The 23,266-nt window shown below is 34.6% G+C and overlaps 1 protein-coding gene across 15 annotated transcripts in view; it reads right to left on the bottom strand.

Annotated features, from left to right (window-relative positions):
- MYO6 (myosin VI) overlaps positions 1–23,266 on the bottom strand; it is a 143,615-nt gene that overhangs the window by 39,724 nt on the left and 80,625 nt on the right. For 8 of the 15 annotated variants that reach the window (XM_045498829.1, XM_045498815.1, XM_045498816.1 and 5 more), the window contains exons 8-17: positions 22,659–22,756; positions 22,185–22,349; positions 19,716–19,796; positions 18,317–18,325; positions 16,873–17,053; positions 11,318–11,462; positions 9,078–9,235; positions 7,558–7,649; positions 4,447–4,519; positions 2,336–2,463 (exon numbers count right to left, since the gene is read on the bottom strand). In XM_045498829.1, the coding sequence (XP_045354785.1) occupies positions 2,336–2,463; positions 4,447–4,519; positions 7,558–7,649; positions 9,078–9,235; positions 11,318–11,462; positions 16,873–17,053; positions 18,317–18,325; positions 19,716–19,796; positions 22,185–22,349; positions 22,659–22,756 (1,130 nt within the window). The remainder of the gene's footprint in view (positions 1–2,335; positions 2,464–4,446; positions 4,520–7,557; positions 7,650–9,077; positions 9,236–11,317; positions 11,463–16,872; positions 17,054–18,316; positions 18,326–19,715; positions 19,797–22,184; positions 22,350–22,658; positions 22,757–23,266) is intronic. The other 7 variants (XM_045498818.1, XM_045498819.1, XM_045498824.1 and 4 more) reach the window with 2 other exon arrangements.

Below are 23,266 nucleotides of genomic sequence, written 5' to 3'. Positions count from 1 at the left end.
TAAGCTTTAGACTACCAATGAAATGTAGCAAGTATTTGGTTATAATCTCTCAAAAAAGAAAAAATGAGTCAGACAAAAATAAACACTGTAAATATGCAAAACAATAGGCACTTTATAAAGTTAACTGCCTATGTCTAAAGTAGTGGTTCTTGACTTAACTGGTGAATTAACTGGAAAACTTTTAAACCCCCTAAAGCCCGTATCATTTACGTCAGGTGATTTGAAGGTACAACCAAGGTTGAGAAGCACTGTTCTAAAAAACATCTGAAATCAGTACTTCTCCCACTTTGAAAACTATACATCCTAACATGTTTATACAATGAGCCTGAATCTATCTGAAGGACACTGAATCATTTTAGGGCTATACTATCAGTGACAATATCTCATATTTAAAAGTTTCCAAAATGTCTTCACATAAAAGGATATATATGACCCTCAAAATAACCTAAGGATAAGAAAGACAACCTCATTTAAAAATGAAAAAACTAAGACTTTGAGAACATTACCAGGCTTTTTCTAGGTGAGAGGGATAGCAGAGCACAGAGCCTCTTCTTTGTGAGGTGATACACCAGTATAAGCCAGAACAAGCGCCCTGGAGTCAAAATGCCCAGCCTGATTCCCAAATCCACCACTTCCTTACTATGCTACACATGACTGGTCACTTAACCTCTCTATGTACATCTCCCCATCTCTAGCATGGGCATACAAACAGGATCTACCGCAGAGATTATGAGTATTAAATAAAATAACTTAAGTAAAACCTTCAGATGACTGGCACATAGGAAGTGTTCAATAAATGGTTATTATTACTTTTATTTCCAAAGAATTACAACAAAAGTAATGGCTTATAAAAATTAGAATTTACTGTCTTGCTCTTGTTCTCTTTGAAGACAAGCAGCCAAAGTCCATTCTTGATGTTTTAGCTTGTTGTCCTTGTAGTTATATGTACTATATAACTCAGCGTTCTCTGAGGCCCTGGTCACAATTTTGTTGACTACCAATCTGTACTCTTGGTAAAGCAAGCTGGTCACAACAAAGACTAGTGAACAGTGAATATATAGGACCGGATAGACATCTTCAATCTTAGCAAAAGTTTTGGTGAGGATTCGTATCACTTGATTTCTATCTCCACTGAAGAGACACAGGCTCTGCATTGTAAGAAATATTTAAGGACATAGAAGAACTCCAAGTCAGTGGGGCACGTGGTTGCTAGATTCAGTCCCTAGAGAAGGTTATCACAACTACATCAACTTTTCAAGTAAATGCATTCAACCTGTTTACCTAACACATTCTTAACTTAGTTAATGATGTAAGGAAACAAGAATACCAGTCTTCATTCAGTTCAGCTCCTGGATCCATCAAAGCAATGACTGATATACTATGGTACAATTTCAAAATAATAAACAGTATGGGAGCCATCTGCAAGTCTAAGCAGCTTTACTTTTCTTCTTTCCTCCCTTTCTTTCTTTGTTATTCTCTGTAAGATAAGGCAGCACCTATCTTCCTGGATGAAATTAACATCCGTATTTTTCTGTGCTAATTGGGCACAAGGATGGAGTTTTGTATTACCTCAAGGGATGATGGTTGAGTGTAAAGATAAACACAGAATTAGGTGAACCCAAGAAAACACTTCAATAGCCTCAGGGTCCAGTCTCATGAAGAAAGCCCTACTGTTCACTGGTATAAGGATTCAAGCACAGCTCTATGACCCAACAGCAGTTCAGGGAACCAGGTCCTCTAACCCTTTCAGAAGTGTACTTCTCATTTATTTCCACTGATCTCTATGTTTTTCCCTGTAGTTCATTTTTCGACTGCTTCAGTTCTGTGTCTCTGAGTATATTTCCCACTCAAAAGTCCCTAGGAAAGAGCATCAAAATAAATTGGCTACCCATTATCTAATATGGATTGCTTGCACAAGTCAGACTCTAAGCCATAAACTTTATTACTGGTCTTACAAATGTGCAGACTGGTGGCTGCTTGTGATTCTAGATGCTAACCCCTGGAACATGATCCAGGTCACATGACAGAAGCAAAGCAAATGGTGTCCATTTTGCTAGAAGGAAGAACATAAAAATAGCAAGTAAACCTGTTTATCCATTTTAGATAGATGAAATGTACTTTCCATCCAGTTAAAAGGGCCTTCATTTGAGAGATCATCATCATCCAAGATACACATATATAAACTAAGGGCCTATCTATAGAGGATGCTGTGCTGGATAAATTCTAGTTTTTCTAAGCCCCATATAATTTATTATTCTAATTACTTAATACGCAACATCTTTCTAAAGGTTTCTCTTCCCACCACAGGGTCTCAATTTTGGAATGGCAAACTCACAGTGAGTCGGAAATGTTCTTTGTGTTTCTGGTGAACTGCAGATGTAAAGTGTTGATCACTTGGCTGGGGAAGGCGATTTTCTTCATCTAAAATATCCAGTATCCCCACTAATTTTGATTCAATTAAATCTATTCCAAAAAAAGTCAAAATATGACAGGGTAAAAACATTTTAAGGATATGTGAACAACTTACTGATTATAAATTTAAAGGACTGGTCAGAAGTAATGTAACAGATGATTGTATTGTAAGTATCTTCACAGGCTATAGAAAGCAGATAGATTTTATTTCAGATTTAGCAATCTATCAGAAAGTAACATCATAAACAGGTTTCCCCCACTATGGAAAAGTTTGCTTTATGCCACTTCACTTTTACAAAAGACCTATATTAGTACCTGCTTTCATAGAAAGAAACCCAAAAAGAATTTTCGCATTTGCAAAATGGTAACTGCTTCTCTGATTTACACTATTTTGGTTTATGAAAAGTTTCATAAAAATGTTGATAGCAGGGGAAACTATTTAATATAGGTTCTAGAAAAACAAGTTCATAAACATATGATTAATGTAAAACCATTCCAATTTGTAAGCTTGGATGAGAAGCTAAGGAACCAAAAATTCCTCCTCTTCCATATGATATCTACATTCAAAATGAAGTAAAAGTACAGAAGCTTTTTCATGCTTAGCTTTTAAAATCTACTTTTCAATAGTGATTCAAATGCCTTCCAACAAAACTTCAGTAACAGGACATTTTTATGCTCCCTTCATGTTGTTTGAATTTCTTGCTTGTACAAAATAACTATAAAGTGCTCAAATACAGTATATAAAAACTACTAAATGGGACAGACTTCAAAAGCCATAGGATGTAAGAAGAGAAATCAAAATTCGAACTGCATTGCTCAAAGAATGATGCTTTTTAGGCAACTGGTGATGGTGAAGGGGGGGGCATGCAGAACTAAACCATAAATGAGTATTTTGATAGGTGTAGAAGGATATGAAAGTGCGCTGAAAGATAAATGGCAGGGGAGGAATTCCAGCCAAGATATCAAATCACAAAATCAAAGGCACAGAGATCTGAGAAAGGCTGTAATATGTAAAGGCAATGCTCAGTGAGCCAACTAGCATGTAAGTGCTTTGAAAAGTTGTGCCAATGTGAAGCATTATTATTATTATTATTATTATTATTATTATTATTATTATATTACACTATCTTGTCCAAATGTAGCATGAGTTACTGACTCCATTGTGAAACTGAGTTTGCAAAAAACAAAGTTTGACCAACAGTTGATTTTAGAGATGAGGTGGGAAAGAAAAGGAAGATTAAGCACTAGCTCAGAGGTGAGAGAAACAGGTTTCTTTACTGATAAAAACAGACAAGAAAAACAAAGACCCTATTCTCCTACTGCACAGCATTATCTGGATATGACTCACGAAACTTGTGAGACCAACTTGCAATTGGCCAGAGGGTGCTGCCAAAGCAGGGAACAGAAATAAGGGAACTGCAGAACCACAGAGCCAAACAATGAAAAACCTCACTTGGAGCCTGGCTAACATGGGTTTCCTTAGGTGAGTAATTCATCCCTTTACTACTTAAGCAGTTTAGTTTCCTTCTTTTTTATTGTTTTTATTTTTTTTTAATGTTTGTTTATTTTTGAGAGAGAGAGACAGAGACCAAGCGTGAGCGAGGGAGGGGCAGAGAGAAAGGGAGACACAAAATCTGAAGCATGTTCCAGGCTCTGAGCTGTCAGCACAGAGCCCGATGCGGGGCTCAAACCCGTGAACCGTGAGATCAAGACCTGAGCTGAAGCCCAATGCCTAACCAACTGAGCCACCCAGGCACCCCTGTTTCCTTCTTAAGTTACTCACGTTAGGTTTAAGAACAAAAATATTGATCACAGCAAACAGAAAAAATTTTAGGAAAACTTTCAACATACTGAATTTGATGCCTTGGTAGGAAAAATAAATTCCCAGTAGTACCAGAGAAGTAAAACCTCTCCAATACCACAGCTTCAAGTCCTATAACTAGTAATATCAATCACAGAGCACAGAAAAATTACTAGTAAAAGCATTCACTATATCTTCCCATAGTTCCCAAAAGTGGAATAAAAAAAACATACCTATACAGTCCTGATTATCCACATAATGCACTTCATTAACACCTAAACCTTCTTTTTGATAGAGTTCTTGTTCCTAAAATGAAATAATCATAATCATAGATATGGAAATACTGTATAAGAAATGGCTTGTTTTGTGCCACTTCTGATCATAACATTTACTGATTAGTCCAGAGTACAAAGGTTCATACCTATAAGTTCAGGAGCTAAAGAGACTTACAAAACATTAGGGAAGATAAATCCTTGTCCCTAAAGCAATATGAAGTCAGAAATTAAATAGCCAACATATGATTTACATATGTGGAAATTTTCCCTCCTGCAGATAAGCATATTTTTCTTGAAATATGCAGATCTGTTTGTAACCATTCAAAAGCAAGGAAAGACCAAGGCCCTGAAATATCTTTAGCAATTTTAAATTCATTTTTTAAATTTAATTTTACTTTATTTTAGAGAGGGAGAGAACACAAGCAGGGGAAAAGGGCAGAGGGAGAGAGAGAACCCCAAGGAGGTCTTATGCTCAGCATGGAGCCCGACATGAGATCATGACCTGAGTCAAAATCAGGAGTCAGACGCTCAACCAACTGAGCCACCCAGGGACCCCATTAGCAATTTTAAAGTCAAACTTCTCAGTAAAATAGACCAAGAGTTAACGAACTTTTTCTGTAAAGGGCCAGACAGTAAATATTTTCAGCTGTGGCCCATAGTGTCTTTTTTTTTTCTTAAATATGAAATTTATTGTCAAATTGGTTTCCATACAACACCCAGTGCTCACCCAAAAGGTGCCCTCCTCAATACCCATCACCCACCCTCCCCTCCCTCCCACCCCCAATCACAGAAGTCCATGAGGGAGGGGAAGAAAAAAAAAGAGGTTAGAGAGGGAGGGAGACAAAGCATAGTGTCTTTGTCAAAACTACTTAATTATGCCACTGCAGCACAAAAGCAGCCACAGATAACAGTAAATGAAAAAGCATGGCTGTGTTCCAATAAAACTTCATTTGCAAAAATAGGCAGCATGTTGGATTTCTCCCAAAGGCCAGAGTCTACCAACCCCTGAAATGTACAGAAGAATGTAAAAACCGGCTGTGATAATTTTTAAAAGTTTAAAGAAGAGCTAAACAAACTAAACTGTTTTAGTCCTAAACTGTTGTCCAAAGACAGGAGAAATTTCTTAACATATACAGACAAGCACTAAAATCAAGGAAACAGCAATTAATTGCAAATGGGTTCTAGTATCTACACAGTGATATATATAAGGAATATATTACTGGGAAAAATAAGTGTAATTTGGAAAAATAATTTACAAATTAACGTTGAGTTCCTAGACTAAGTCTGGTATCTTCTTAAAATTAAAAAAAAAAAAAAAAAAAAGGATTTTACTACAGATGGGTGAGCGACGAAATGAGTGTAGGTTGACATGTATTTTAATCTTTTTTTCCCGAATGTTTATAAATATTTCCTCCCACAAGATATACTAGAAAAGGTTTCTATCATTTTAGAAGTCCCGTCCATTTGAGATACAATCTGAATTTGGAATTTGAAATCCAAACATTTATCTTATTTTATTTTATTTTAAAGTTATTTATTTATTTTGAGAGAAAGAATCCCAAGCAGGCTCCACGCTGTTAGCACAGCGCCTGACTTGGGGCTCAATCCTATGAACCATGAGGTCATGACCTGAGCCAAAATCAAGAGTCAGGACACACTTAACCAACTCAGCCACCCAGGTACCCCCAAACATTTATTTTAAGGAACTGTTAAAGAAATAAACATATATCAAGATACTGTTTCCTCGTTATGTTTCTAGATAAAGCTTGCTGGGCTGGCATGGAAGGGAAGAATTAGGGGAGGTTAAGTGAGAAGTACACATGTACAACTTCAAATAGTAATGGAAGAACTAACGTGGCTGGATAAAACATTTTCAGAGTAATTATCTTAACTGCTAAGTATTTGGTTTACCTGTTTATTTATGCCAGAACTGGCTTTAACTATAGTATACAAGTAAAAAGTATAAAAATGAATGTGCTGGGAAACCCACAAAGACAAAAACATAACAAACATGTGGGAAAAGATTAATGGAATGGGAACAGGAAAGAATACTTCACATTTCAGATCCAGATACAGTTAAGAACAGAACTGGAAAACAGCAATGCTAGTATGAGAAGAAAACAGTATTGTCAGTCAGGCAGCTGGAAGGTAGATTCAGACCTGCAGCAGTCATTAAACTGCTCTGGAAATTCACTTTCTTCGTCTGTAAAATAAAAGGCTGAACTAGATCATTTCTAAGTTCCCTCTAACTCTACCATCCACATTCAGTAGAACATATCTCAAAAAGCACAAAGGAAGGAAAGTCAAGGGTACTGGTAGATAAATACTGGAGAATTCAAACATAAGGTAAAAATGGGGAGCCTAATCACAAATCAACTGATCCAAACCTATCTTTACTTATTCTGCATTCTAAAGAATTATAACTTTCCTAGACTCGGGACTGTGAGTATTGGCCATGCCCACTTACTCACTAGGAGCAGTGGCAGCAAGCCCTTTCCTGGACCAGAGACTGGAGGCCAGCCGTAGGCACACCACTGACAGGCGCCTGGGCAGTGCACACAGTAGTGTGGCAGAGAATACAATGCCCAGAGGCACTCCAAGCAAATGGCCCCACTGCATCCCTCGATTTGGTGGCTTTCCTGACACACACAGAGAGAGGGTGAGCACGTAGCCGAGTGGGCAGAAGCAGAGAGACATAGAAGAAGGGTGGGAGATGCCAACGTCAGGGATAGAGTAGAAAGTTGTTTGGCAGTGGCAGAAATAGGGGCAAGAGACTCAGAAAAAGAAACAAATGAAATACCAAGTCTAGCAAAAGTCACTAGGAAGCAACAGATGTTCACTTCTGAGATGCCTATTAGGGTTTTTATTGGGTCCCTAAGCTTCCACTGTATCAACAAACACTTCTGTTGTGCCTGAGCAACAGCTAGCCCCTGGGGCCTTTTCTGGGCATCTCTGATCCTCTGGGCCACCTTACATATTATACCCTATCAACTGGGGCAGCATGCCTCTGTTCCTTGAAATTAAAATAGCTTAATGCAGTTCTTAAATTTAAATTGTAATGGCAATTACCTCCTTCAGAATCCTTTCATTAAAAAACTGTTGAAGCTTTTCATTGCAGTAGTTGATGCAAAATTGTTCAAAACTGTTATGTTCAAAGTACTCTGAAAACATAAAACCAGAGTCAAAAGTCATCATCAAATCAACTTCATACTATAAATTTATCTTTGGATAAAATTTTATTATGTCAATGCTTAATTTAAAATTAAGTAAAAAAATACATATATTTGCATTATACTCCCCAAATTCTCTTATTTCAAGACAAATTTTGTTAGGTATTTCAATTAAGTATTGAAAATAATTGCATTTTACTTAACAAAAAAGGTACACGTTAAAGGAGATAAATGTCGTATCATAAAAGATATAAAACGTAAACCACTTAAACCAGTTTCTTAAGCACAAGGTGTTAAAGCAATCTAAATTAACTGAAGAACAAAAGTGGCTTAAAAGACAAGTGCTTTAAATCTTTTTCTGTATAATCAGTAAAATTATAGTTAAAAAATATTACGAATACTCACTCATTTCTAAAGTAAAGAGACTGTATTAAGATCCCTGTAGCTCTAAAATGTTATGATTCTGTTATGTGCCTGTTACACTAAAACTGGTGCAGACCAGGAACCAATGTCTGAAGATTTTAAAATTTTACCTCAGTGATGAGTGTTTTTCTACCTTTGAACCAAAGGTAATAATTATAAATTTTAAAATATGTATCACATCAAAACCAAAATTCTACCCCTCCCCAAAAGTAAATACTCATACCTTCTCTTGGCAAAAGCAAACTACACAGGAGGAAAACACCACTCCTACGCAGCCAGAAGGAACACTCATGTTGATAAAGCCCAATATAAAAATGGTCCGATTTACTTGGAGATTTTTACAAAAGAGTCATTCACAACAATACATCTGGCACTCAGATGTTAGTGATTCTTTTCATTTCTGGTTGCACAGCTCCGTGGCTGTTCTCAAACATTTATCTTGAATATAAATTAATATATAATACCCTGAATATATATTTATATTTATATTATGTAGTTATATGTATAAAATATCTTTAAATAAACATGTTTATTCATTTGGTGGAAATTCATTGGAAATAGCAATCTGTTAACACTAGTGATGAATTTCTACACATAGCAATGAATTTGGGTTATATGTTAGGTCAACTTATATCCAGCATTACATTGTAGTCAGTGGTTTTAATGACTTAATCCTCTTTATTAGAACTCAAGACTTTACCTTTATTCAGTTGTATTCATTTAGGAGTATAGAGACATTTCCTAACTATAATGGTTTCAATCAACATGTTTTATTATTAGCATTAGTGTGACCAAAACCTCTGAGTTTTTCCTTTTGTTAAGCATCAGCTTCCTAATTAAATCATATTATAAAATGAAATGTAGGTATGGACACATAACTGAAAACATATCAAGTGAAAGGTACTGCAAGGGAAAAAATGGTTCTTTTAATTTTAGATATATGTGAAAAACTGAATAAAAAATAACATACAAATTCACAAACAAAACTATACTTACCAAAACCAGCAATATCTAGGACTCCAATAAAATAAGATGATGTTTCAAAAGGAAAACACTGATTTACTCTGTTGACCACATGATCAAAAAGATGGCTATAGACAGTCTTTGCCAAGGCATCACGAGCATTGTTTGCTTGCTCCACTTTCAAGGGTACCCTACAAAAGAAGACTATACCAATGAAAATTCTTTACAGTAATAATTGTGAAAATAATGCCAGATACCCAAGATCAAAGGGTATCTAAACACATTCACTGTGAAGAACAAAATAAATAGCTACAAAAGGTCATTTGTGAATAGGCACAGATAAATGGGGCAAGAAGCATACTAAAAGAACTACAGAAATTATCTACACATAGATAAAAAATGTATTATTGAGTAAAAGAAGTTTAGGCTCAAACCACTGACGACCTTAATTTATACTTTATATGCTGAATATATTAAAAAAAATCATTCAGAGGAATAATCTTCCTTTTAACTTTCTTCAAACGCAAAAGAAACTATTTAATTCAAGCTAAAATTTGGCACCTTGTTTAACACTGGGAATAAATGCTTACATCTTAAAATTCAAACTGTCCAATTCTATTTAATATAAGTAACTATATGGTGTTACAGTATATGATGTCGCAGATATAGACACACAGCCCTCTTCCTCAAGAAAGTTAAAATCTGATTAAGAAACTGCCATAAAAGTGAATTTTCAAACGCCTTGCTAAATGCTATCATAAAGGTAAGTATGAGACACCACGAGAACACCAGAAAAATTGTCAAATTTGGAAGTAACCTTAAAAGTCTAAACTGGTTTTCCAACTTCCTGCAACAGAACCCTTTCCTAAGTGAATCCTATGTGAGCACTCCATACATAGAACACATAAAAGAACTGCTTTGCAACAAAGGGGAAATGGAGGAAATGCTACCTGAAAATCACACACCTGTGCTTTATCCAGACTTTCCATGGACCCCAGAAATATTTCTAAGGAACCAAGCAACTGTATGGCACTACTATGCACCCTCCTTGCTAAGGTTTTCTTTATAATAATTTGGAATCAGCTTCGCAAATAATCAGGCTAAACATATGTTGCTAATGTTTCCCAAAGCGTAAGAGCTACCAAATTATCTGAGTGGCTAAAAGTTTGTTTTTACATCCTCCCGGTTTAATTTGTTGAAAATCTTCCTGAAATATGTCACTAGAACTCACTCCCTGCCTTATTTAGCAAGGGATAGAGGATCTGACTGTTTCCCCCTGTAAGTGAAAATCTTACAGTGCCCCCAGAATGATGGCTGAATATCAATTTTATTTTATGTATCAAAAACAGAAATGTCTAAAACAGAATATTGAGCCAAAAATGTACAGATACCCAAACACAACCTAGAAATTCTTGGTTACAGATTTAAGAAATTCTGGCTAGACTCTTATTTTCTTGTCATTTGTAATTTCCTCTAAATGAAGAATCTGAGAGGTATGGGGAAATTACATTTGCTGAGTGTTTTACTAAAGTGAGTTCTCCTCAGTAAGTTTTAGAACAGGGGTGGCTGGGTGGCTCAGTCAGTTGACTGTCTGGCTCCTGATTTTGGCTCAGGTCATGATGTCACGGTTTGTGGGATCAAACCCCATGTAGGGCTCCACACTGATAGTGCAAATCCTGTTTGGGATTCTCTCTCTCTATCTCTCACAAAATAAATAAACATTAAAAAAAAGTTAAAAAAACAAGTTTTAGAACATGCCATTTGTAAGGAAAATCACTTTTAAAATAAAATGGTCTGTTGCCTTCTGAAACTAAATAATGGTAATGGCTGCACAAGATTGTACATATACTAAAAAATACTAAACTGTACACTTCAAAAGAATGAATTATAATTAAAAAAAAAAAAGAAAACCAGCTGTCCTGAAAAACTGAAAAAACATTGCCTAAAACAAATACTGATTAACATAATCAACTCATATTTTTGTAGCTGTACAAGTAAACCACTCTTACTTTATAAACTTCAAATCTGTGCCATGCAGCATATCTAGATGCAAGGAACAACTTTAAGAGCTGTGGAGGTCAGCATTTATTTATATAGTAGATTACTGCAGTAAGATGCACAGAATTCTAATTATCGAGCACGTGTTTTAGAACATTATAATGAAATGAATCATCCAAAAGATCAACTTTAAATCTCCATGTTGTCAAAGAAAGATATTTCCTTGACAAACAACAAGGCAGTACTTTTACAGAGCAATGAGTTAAGGAACTTACTTTATGACTGTTCCTTTGGTGCCCCCTGCTGTTGTTAGCATGACTCTTGTAGTTAAACTTACACGAAGATCATCTTGATCTAAACCCAGTAATTCAGCACAATATTCCAATGCCTGATTAGATTTATTCTTCAGATTACAACCACCTAATGAAAATACATTTGAATTTGAAATTAAAAGACATTATATTAAACTAGATTTTCAAGATCCATTTCTTAGAAGTAGACTTCACATATAAATCTATGGAATAGACCGGGTTTATCTGTGACTTATAATTTCACCTCACTTTTTCACCATCTTTGTCAGACATTCCTACTGCCAAGGTCAGTGGGAGACCCTCACTTGAGGCAGTCCATGATATCTCATGGACTTCTGCTCATCAATATTAACCTGCCACTGTTTCATTTTTTATGACCCTGCAAGCAAAATACACTAATGATAGATTATAATCCTTGTAAATCTCTAGAGAAATATAGTAGCTTATCATTAAAATTCATACAATTCTTGAAAACTTCAAGATGTAACTGTAATGGCAAATGGTGGCACTTCAGTAGGTCAGTGTGGATGTCTGTCAACATATGAGGTTTTGTGTGTGTGTGTGTGTGTGTGTGTGTGTGTGTGTGTGGTGTGGTGTGGTGTGTGTCTGTGTGTACCCACGCATGCATATGCATGTGCTTATGCTTCCTGTTTGGGAAACAGGAAGAGTGTGAGGAGGCAACGGCTATTACCTGTACATCATATACATAGATTTATACTTATGGAGGCTGTTCTAAAAAGCATTATACAGAAAGACACTATACTGCAATGTGCCTCTGCACTGATATGGCTGTAAGACTCATTAGCTGTGTGACCCTGAAAAAGTTACTTATTCTCTCTGTGCTCAGTTTCCTTATCCATTTAGAGAATACTAACTATATTTACCTAATAAGGTTGTTATAGAGATTAATGAGGTTACATATGTGTCATTCTTGGAATAGTACCTGGTATACAGTAAGCACCATATAAAAGTTAGCTATTATTATTTTTATTATTACTACTATTCTAAAAATAAACATTTTACTAATAGTTAAGGTTTAATTTTTATAACTAATTCATCTGAAGACTAATTTCAAAACTACAAAGAATTTGTAAAAATCATAAGTTTATCATGACAAATTAGTAAACTACTTAATAGAGTGGTCTCAGGAGAAATACACCATGAGATTCTATATGAATAAGGGGCTGTCAGGATAACTCACTGGGGACAAAAACAGCTTTTTCAGAAAATGGCACTGAGACAACTGGATATCCATGTGCAAAAGAATGTGATATATATTTTAAAAACCTCTTACAACTTGATGGGGCACCTAGGTGGCTCAGTCAGTTCAAGTGTCTGACTTCAGCTCAGGTCATGATCTCACAGTTCATGAGTTTGAGCCCTGCATCAGGCTCTGTGCTGACAGCTCGGAGCTTGGAGCCTGGAGCCTGCTTCAGATTCTATGTATCCCCCTCTCTCTGCCCTTCCCCCACATGCATTCTATCTTTCTCTCCCAAAAATAAACATTAAAAAATTAAAAAAAAAAACAAAAAACTCTTACAACTTGACAACAAAAAGACAACCCAACTGGGGCACCTGGGTGGCTCAGTCAGTTAAGCATCCGACTTCAGTTCAGGTCATGGTCTCATGGCTCGTAAGTTTGAGCCCCACGTTGGGCTCTGTACTAACAGCTCAGAGCCCAGAGCCTGCTTGGGATTCTGTGTCTCCTTCTCTCTCTGCCCCTCCCCCCGCTCATGCTTGCTCACTCATGCTCTCTCTCTCCTTCAAAATAAATAAACATTAAAAAAAAGGGTTTTTTTTTAAAGACAACCCAATTAATGGGCAAAGGATATAAACAGACATTTCTCCAAAAAAGAGATACAAATGGTCAATAAAGACATGAAAAAATGTTCAATCTCATGAGCCTTCGGGAAAATGCAAATAAAAAACACTTCACACACACTAGGATGGCTATAATCAGACAGCCTTTGTGAGGATGTGGACAAACAGGAACCTCCATACATCGCTGATGAGGATCTGAAATGAATACAGCTACTTTAAAAAAATCTGACAGTTCCTCAAAAGGTTAAACACAGTTACCATATGACAGCAATCCCACTCCTGCATATATCCAAGAGAAATAAAAACATATGCCCATACAAAAACATGGACAAGAATGTTTTTAGCAGCATTATTCATAATAGCCAAAGGCAGAAACAATCCAAATGTTCATCTAATGGTGAAATGATGAACAAAATGTGGTATATCCACAGAATGGAATATTACCCAGCCAAAAAAAAAAAAAAAAAAAAAAAAGTAATACTGATACATGCTACAACATGGGTGAACCTTGAAAACATACTAAGGGAAAGAAGTCAGTCACAAAGACCACATATTGTATGATTCCATTTCTATGAGATTCCCATAATAGGCAAATTCATAGAGACAGAAAGTAGATTAGTGGTTGCCTAAAGCTGAGGGATTTGGGAAGAAATGAGAAGTGATTGCTGAAGGGTATGGGGTTTCCTTCTGGAGTGATGAAAATGTTCTAAAAACTAAACTGCAGTGATGACTGCACAACTCTGAGTATATGAAAAAACCACTGAATTGTGTAGGTTAAATGGGTGGATTGAATGGTCTATGAACTGTATTTCAATTAAGCTGTTACCAAAGAAAAAGAACAAGGGGACAAGAATACTTAGAAGATATATTAAAGCTTTAATTCTGTAAAAATAAGCTTACTTCTGATTTCTTATTACTAAACACACATAGATTATCTAAATTTTGTAAGTCAATCAACTGGCCATCAAAAATTCATTAATGTATTGAAACATTTCACCATTACTATTTTGCAAGGTTTCTTATACACTTTGAGAAATTATGTAAGGCTAACATAAGAAAACATATATTTTAAAAGTTTTAAAAAGGCAAAACACTTGTAAAACAACGTAAGGTTTTCATGTCACTCTCCTTCCAGAAAAGAACTTCTCTGAATACTCTTTAAGTTTGTTGTTATAGTAGCATTTACTTCTGTCATGCAGAATTTAAAAAATACAGGAAGTCCCACTAGGCATTTTTTGTATATGCCATCATGCAGAAACTTTTCGATATGAGTCTTCTAAACACTTAGAAGAATAAGTTTTCTTTTAAAATAATTATAAAAATATCCATAGCTTTTCTAAGTTGCAAAGACATGCCAAAATTGAGCTCCCTGTGTGTGTGTGTGGGGGGGGGGGGGGGGATTCCATTCTAACTAGAAAGAAACCATTTGGATCTATAGGAAGGGTCACAGGAAAAAATGGAGATTAATAAAATCTGAGCTATTAAAATAAAAAATAGCCAAAAATAGCCTAGCTTATTAATTTTCTTCATTCAGTGGCTCTTTACAATCTGCTCTGCTTTCTGCTCATTTTCAACAGAAGGAAGTTTGAAAAGAAAAATAAAAGTTAATATAAATACATGCTATTATTTGCCTTTTGACTGTGTAAGTGCTTTTTCCACTACTGGATCACACCACGTTTATGATCTCTGTATACATCTGCATGTGCTACCACAGGGTGATAATTTGAAATAAAAATTTCAAATCCTTCAAAAAAACTAAAAATATGTTGCACACTAAGAACATACCTGATTTTGCTTTTTTTATTTTTCATTTTAAACTGGAATTAATCTGTATTTTTATTTTACTTAATCATTATAAACACTTATGGTGATTATTATGTACTGGATATAAGTATATACATCACTTAATATTTAACTCATTTATTCCTCTATACAACATGAGGCAAGGACTATTGTTATCCTCAGTTTACAGGTGAGGAAACGGAGACAGAGAGCAGTTAAGTTCCCGGCCCAAGACCACACAGGCAGGTTACTACCCTAGTGGCAAATACTCTGGCTCAAGAATTTATACTCTTAACTACACTGTGTTGCATGTGACATTATTGACTTCACAGCATCACAGGATATTAAATTTGAGAGTCATGAAGACTATCTATTCCAGTCTGCTCACTCACAGATCAGGACTCTTGGGAAGTTACAGTGACTGGGGGCAATTTGGGCCAATTATCACAAGTACCTGAGTTAGTTAGATGTGGGTGGAACCCAGTTCTCACACCTACAATTTCATTAGTAACCACATTACTTCTGTACAGGTTGCTCTTCCATAAAATGCAGATAATATCCCTTACCTCATTATCTTTATGAAATTTAGATTATGATTATATGTTGTTTACGATGAAATGCAAAATATGAAGGGTCTTGCAAATAGCAGACACGTTTTTTTAAAGTTTTTTTGAGAGAGAGAGAGAGAGAGAGTGCGTGCACGAGAGAGCATGAGCAAGGGAAGGACAGAGAGACAGGGAGAGAGAGAATCCCAAGCAGGCTCTGCATTGTCAGCGTGGAACCCAACACAGGACTCGATCCCATGAACCGGGAGATCACAACCTGAGCTGATCACGACCAAGAGTCGGACGCTTAACCAACTGAGTCACTCAGTTACCCCAAGCAGACACATTTTTTAAATATTCTTTTTTCCTTCCTCTTGTGCTCCTTCCTTATATGCATACTATTGCTAGGTACTATACTTTGAAAGTACTTCTCATGGGCTGTTTACATATAAAGAAAAGCAAAGGTCAGGGAGCTTCTGGGATCTGACACTAAAGTCCATGTTATTGACTACTATATTAAATAGTGCTTTCAACATTTTTAACTTATTTTTAATATAAAATATTTTAATAATGTATTTATATAGGAGTCAATAATCTTTTCTCTAAGTGTCAAATCTTAGGCTTTGCTGGCCATACAGTTTCTGTCACAACTACTAAACTCTGCCGCTATAGCATGAAAGCTGGCACAGACAAGGCTCAAATGAATGGGTGTGGCTTTGTTCTACCAACACTTTATTTGCAAAAATAGGCAGCTGGTCAAATTTGGCCATGGGCCACAGTTTTCCAACCCCTGTATTCATGGATCCAACTTAAGATTACATAAAAAGTCTTACTGTTTATGTAGAAACACTGGAGTTCAAATGTTACTATCATGAAGGCACTTACATGTTCTTTTTATTTTGCATAACGTATAAACTATTTTCATTTCCAAATAATAAAGTATATGGGCTGGTACATATTCAATTGCCTTAATTAACTGATCCAAGTTTATATCAATGAACCAGAAAAATGTTAAAATACCTTAATATATGGTAGAGAATTATGCTGTGCACATACTGGCAAAGTAGAATTATCAGTTGAAAAATTTAACTAAATATGACCCTTCTGCTGGTCACGGTTACTTATCCTTCATAAAATGAATTTATTCCCCCTCAGTATCACTGACTTGTTCAAAACAGAGCTCATAATGACTAATAATGCAGCATCCTTCATTTCCAAGATTTACCACACACCACAATATATTCTAGAAATTTCAGGGTATTAAAAAGCCTGCATACAAAGAGATTGAATTTGCAAAGAAATGACAGAACTTCTAATTTTATTCCTCTTTAAAACAAAACAACCACAAACAAATGAACAAACAAAAAATACCTGAGGTGCTGCCAGCTTCCTCAAAATCAATATTTCCAAGGTGCAGGACACCAGCTACTACCCGGAACAGATCAAGCTTTTCTTCGTCATCCAAACCAATCTTTTTCATGGCTGTGCACATTCTAATAAAATCTCCATGGTCATCTAACAGAGGATCTTTCAAGGAACCTGCCTTAAGATACTACAAAACAAGAAGATACCAATTAACTGCTCTTTTCTCATTATTTAAGTATATTATAACCACTACACAAAGTCTATTAATGCACTATATATAACATGCAAAAATAAAATATGTCAATGGGAAAACTTTACTATTCTAACAATTCAAAAACTAAATGACTGAGAAAAATGTACATAGGATCTTTCTGTATTATTTCTTTCAACTGCCCATGAATCTAAAATTATCTAAATAAAAATCAGTAAAAGATGGAATGAGATGTTTTCCAACTAAATTACAATTTTAGCTCTAATGTATTATAATGTTAGGATATGTTAAATAAAAATATAAATTGACTGAAAAATAAGAATATATCGGTGGTTGAAAGGAATCAACCTTAATCCAGAGGTCAAAAAGAACTAAGGTAAAAAATGATAATGAAAATTCAAATCTAACACTTAGCATTATACTCCTTTAGGTTAAGTGCCATCAACTGCACCAATATTCAGCAGTGGTAAATAGTGGACAGACTAATAACAATTTTCATGGCCTAAGAATCACTTTTTAAATCTTTCTGTATAAGCATATATGAGGTAAAGTGTATTAATAAGCATTGTGTTTACTGTAAAAATTTATGCAATGACTCACATTTCAGAAAAAATAAAGAAAAAAATGTGTTTTCTTTGCTAAAAGAATTTACATCTAAAGTATTCATTTGTTAGAACTTATTAAAAAGCTCAGAAAAAGGAATAAGAAAGTTAGGCCTGCAGAAACTAGGAGTAGAAAAATAAAAGTTACTGGACACAGAGAAACTGGACTAGGAATTTTCCAGAACTTGACAATGAATAGGTAAAATTAAACATTAAGTAACACAGCATCAGAATTAATTGCCCATTAAAGACACTTCTAGGAGACTTTTTTCCTCCCAGTTGCCAATTGCTTCCCAGCTAAAGTTGGGATTATCTTTCCACAAAATTCTTTAAAATGCTTAATTATGCTTGGGTGAAATTTCTGGAAAATGTCTAGATAAAGAAATTTAATTTCATTCTCGAAAGCAGCAAAGGAAATGATCACATGCAGCCAAAGTTAACAAAAAACACAGACCATGCAGAATTTTTAGTCTTGCAACTGAATCGTTACTTCATTTAAAAACTGTTTCTAATCAAATGTTAATGAATATATTGCTATCATGGCAGACTAAAAATACTGCACTCTCCTAAAAATTGCACACAGCTTAGACACTCAAATGGAACTAGGCGAAGGATTCTAATTAGTCAAAATGATCACCTCATCCTCCTGATAAAGAAGACATAAAAAGTAATTTAAACATATTAATCCATTATTCACTTATATATTTTTATATATACACTCAATAATATAGTAAAATACCTAACAAAGTATGCTGCCTCTAGAATCACAAAGAGTACTTTTTTTTTTCTTAGCAGAATGCCAAGAGTATTTGGTATTCTTTGGAGAGCAAAATCCAGTTTTCTTCCCTCTCTACTTAGTTTTTTCCATGTCAAAGATCATATTTAGACACACATCTTCTTCCCTGAGGACAGCTGCATTATCCCATAGGTAAATGTTTCCATTATCTTAGTGGAAAGAATACAATTTCTATATTTCAATGATGCCTTATAAAAATATAGATTATCATGACAAAAGAAGATACCATAATAAATATTAAAGTAACTTCTTAAAGTTCCAACCATAAATGTCACACAAAGTTTACAATTTTTAATTTGGACATTTATGTCTGAAATGACAAATAAAATGTCAACTTAAAAACTAACCGTACTCATCTGCTTAGAATTTAAAATAATGGGAATTTTTATTTGCTCTCTGTTCTTTTCTATGAATATATTAGAAACACAATTCATCTCACTCATTTTGAAAAGAGCCAAAAACATCTGATTCACACATTAAAAGCTGCATATAATAAAAACTTGTACAACTAAATATTCATATAAATCTTTAAATAAAATTAATAAAGGCAAAATGAACTAGTCCCTATAATTAATCCTGACAATTTCATAATTTAAGCTCCTTGATTAGCTACAACTTAATACTACTTACTACTTGAATGTTACATATTAATATTTGTAAGAGTTGTAGATTTTTAGATTAAGGATTTAATATTTTTAAAATAATTAATAGTATAATTACTTCTAATTACTCTCAGAAATATAATAATTTAGTAACATCAATATATATTATAGAAATACAATGTTTTAAAGAGAAATACAATAATATATAAGCATTAGTTCACAAGAATGCTTACCCTATTTAATGTCTACTTCAAAGCTTACTTCAGGCTTAAAGTAGAAAATAACTTATGAAGAACATATTTTATACTTAATCCAAAGTGGGTAATGTGAGAGTAAGTTTTGAAAATGTTAGCAAAGGATAATTCTTAGGCAATATAATACCCTCACGTGGGGGAAAAAGAACCAGAGAAGAGCAGTGCATTGAGGCCTAACCAAGAAGAACCAAAACGTGTCGCTTCTGTAGATACCAAGAGAGGGACAGAGTTATACGCCGTGAGAGAGACTTGAATGAGCATTTAGTTTTTAAAGTATAAACCTAAAAGTAAGAAATATGATTTAGGCTCCAAAATAAAAAATGTATCTTTCAGTATGATTTTTTTGCATTAAAGATTTTAATTTAAAAAAATAGCCTACTATACCTCAGGACTTTTTCGGTTCTGTAAAATCTGTTTGTCAGTTTCTTTGTTAGCAAAGTATCTAGTGCAGCCTCGGTTTAAATACTAGGAAAAAGAAATTTAAAATAAAACAAATATGACCCACATGAAAATAATACAGAAGAAAACACAATTTATCAAACAGGGGTAACCAAAAAGAATTTTTAAATATAACCTGAATATCACTTAATCTTTCAATTACAATTGATACCGCTATATATTATAAACCTTTTACTCCTAATCAAACCAGGAATGTTGAAAATCCTAATTCCTGAAAGTAGATTAAATTAAATAGTTAATATAAAAATCAATACCATTAAATCTTTCCTATTTTTAAAGGGCAGTAATTTTAGAGGCAGGAAACTTTCTGACCTAATAAAGAATTTCAGCAGCTGCCTTCCTAGGATGCCTGCCATTGTGCCAAGAAAGGCTATACAATCTGAGACACGCAAAAAAAATATGCTCCTAGTTCTCCAAATACAAAGAAATACTAAAGTAAGACAAGAATGGTACCATTACCTTATCATTAACACAATGTCAACAAAGCCACACCATCATTATTAAATTCCATATGATTCATAATAACTTATACTCCTTTTCTAAAAATCATTGTAGAGAAATACCTCTTCTACTTTTATGAAGATACTATGGGCAACTAACTTCACATTCCAATTAATCTGATGAGCTCTAGAGAAGGTGGGACATTGTAGAAGCATATAAATAGAGGCAGTTATACAGCATTTTAAAACAGCAGTTTTAAATTTTCCAAATACAGATTAAAATAAACTGAAGTAATAAAGAAAAGCTGAATTGCAAACACACACACAGAGAACAATAATTAAATATAATATGTGTCACAATTCTCAAGCAGAAGACTCCTGCCCAAAGAGTACTATCAGAATCACCCGGAGAACTTTATTCAAATTGCATTCCTTATCCATTTCCATGATTCCCACATATTCCACACAGGGACACAGTTTCCTAGCTGCAAATCTGTAAATTACGCTAACCATCCCCAGTCACCACTTCTTGAAACTGTATTGGCTTGTGATTCTTGGCACTCCTGATTTTCCTTGTACTTCTCTCACAACCCAACTTGTGCTTTGTTTCCTGGGCAACTCTTCACCGTTCATATTCTTCAACTCCAGAGTCTGGATCTGGCACCTGCTTCTCTCATCTACTCATGGTCATACTTTTAACTACTCATGGTCATACTTTTAACTACTACCAGAGTTCTGACATCTCCCAAACCTATCACTACAGCACCAACAATGACCTTCAGATTAGAAGACCAATTGTCTTCTAATCTTCTCTCCTTAGATGATCCATAGGTTCCAAAACTAAACTCATCCTATATGCCACAAATCTTCCATCTGGCCCTTGTTTGGTATTTACATCCACCCAGTTACCCTTGTCAAATCTGAAAAATTATTCCAGAATCCTCCTTTTCCCCACCATATTCAGTCTCCAAGTCCTATCAATTTTACCTCCTAATATTTTGCACATCCCCTCCTCTGTAGCCTTCCCATTGCTAAACCAAATTCAGGCACTAAGTAACTTATTTCGACTATAGCCATGGGTTACCAACTAATTCATCCATAGTTGCAATTTCTATCCATCCCCTCCCATACCCCCTTTAAAACCACCCTCCATATTAAAGCCAGAAGAATAGACCTGATATCCAACTTTCTACTTAAATCTCTTCAGTAGTTCCTTATTAACTATAGAAGTTAAGACCAAACTCTTTAGCCTCACTTTCCACCACTTCCTGCCATACTCCTTAAGCTTTTTCTTGTCTTTCTTTCTTCATCTTTTTCCACCTACTAGGAATACTCTTTGCATCTTTCTTCCTCTAGCTAATACTTGAAAATTCTTCAAGATTCTAATTAAGCATCAGTTATTAATGTAAGCTTTTCCAAAATCCCCAACATCCTATGCACACCTCCTTCTTATCATTCAACCTATCAGTCAAACTGTGTGTGTTTGCGTGTGTGTGTGTTTCTGACCAAATTCTAAATTGCTCACGAGCAGGAACTGTTCATCTTTTTCACCCAGGCACAATGCCTGGTACCCAGGGGGCAAGCAATAAATATCTGCTGTTGAATTAAGAGAGACAATCATACATCCTTTATTAATTCAGTGGTCAAATTTTTTTTAATGTGTCAAAGATAACTTTAAAGCTAGCATTACAGAACTATTATAAAGTTCTTATTGAGTTTAAATTGATAACTGGTTTCATATCTATCCTTTCATCTATCCATTTCATATCTCTTCAGATAGTGTTATATTATAAATTCAGCAGTAAGTCTCAGTAGAGATCTACATGTTATCACATTACACTGGATTCAATGTAAGTTACATACAACTAGAAATTAAAATTCACTAAAATAAGTTTTAGAATTGAAGGCAAGTCCATTTGCAAAAATTGTATGTGATTTCTTTTCATCCACCTACCCGAAAATTATCTGGAGAGTTCAAATGAAGTTTTTCCCTAATATCTTCAGAAGCACCAGCGCACAACCTATAAAAGATATGATAATTCCTTTCCTCTTTGCCTTGAACACAGATCCTAGATTTCTCTAGAAGGTAGTGTGAAACAAATCCTCCAACAACTGAACTCTAAAAAACAAAACAGAGAGAAAATACATGTTTGCATTTAAAGTCTGAAAGTATAATCTACCAATGTTAAATTATGTTGCTACTAACCATTCGTCTATCAAAGAGGTTGTAAATTTATCAAATAAAGGGGGAAAAGCAGATAACTAAAGAATATTTATAAAGATTATAATGAATATATATATTCTCCCCACTATCTAAAGTAACAGAGAAAAACTTAAATGGATTTACCATGAGTTCAAGTACAGCACCAATGCTATCAAGACCTTTACAAAAACACTTCTCAAACATATCATCTCAAAACACACTCACCTTTTCATTGAAATGTATTTCTACAAATTTTCCAAATCTACTGCTATTATTGTTGCGAACAGTCTTTGCATTTCCAAAGGCTTCTAAGAGTGGGTTAGCTATTGAAAAAGACATAAAAATATTCCATCAAAAAATAGCATAAAGGAAAGTTACAAAACAATAAATATGCACGGTATGTTTCCTTATTAACAGAGATAGAAAAAATGTCTTCAAAAATATTAACATGAAGTAATTCACATGTAATGTCAAATTCCTCAAATATTTATTGACTACCACTATATTCAAGCCCTATTAAAGTACAGAAGATGGGAAAATTACTCAAATTATGTAAAAACAAAATGCAAATGGTATGGAAAATACTAAATTTTAAAAAGTCATTAGGTTACAAAATTTATAACTCAACTTTGAAAATTACTCCCTAAAAATTGTAAGATTTTCACAAGTGCATCATCTTTACTAAAGGAGTAGTGATCATAATATAGAAAAGAGCAAATCTCTGGTGAACAAAATACAAGCAAGAAGGTATTAGTTGACTTACCTTCCTAAACTGTTTTATATACGAGTAAAACCTCCAGATTTACCATTTTTTTCATGTACATCTAACAAAT

Source organism: Leopardus geoffroyi, chromosome B2 (genome assembly GCF_018350155.1).
Source record: "Leopardus geoffroyi isolate Oge1 chromosome B2, O.geoffroyi_Oge1_pat1.0, whole genome shotgun sequence".
In the NCBI taxonomy this organism is placed as follows: Eukaryota; Metazoa; Chordata; class Mammalia; order Carnivora; family Felidae; genus Leopardus; species Leopardus geoffroyi.
This window is presented reverse-complemented; position numbering and strand designations above follow the sequence as displayed.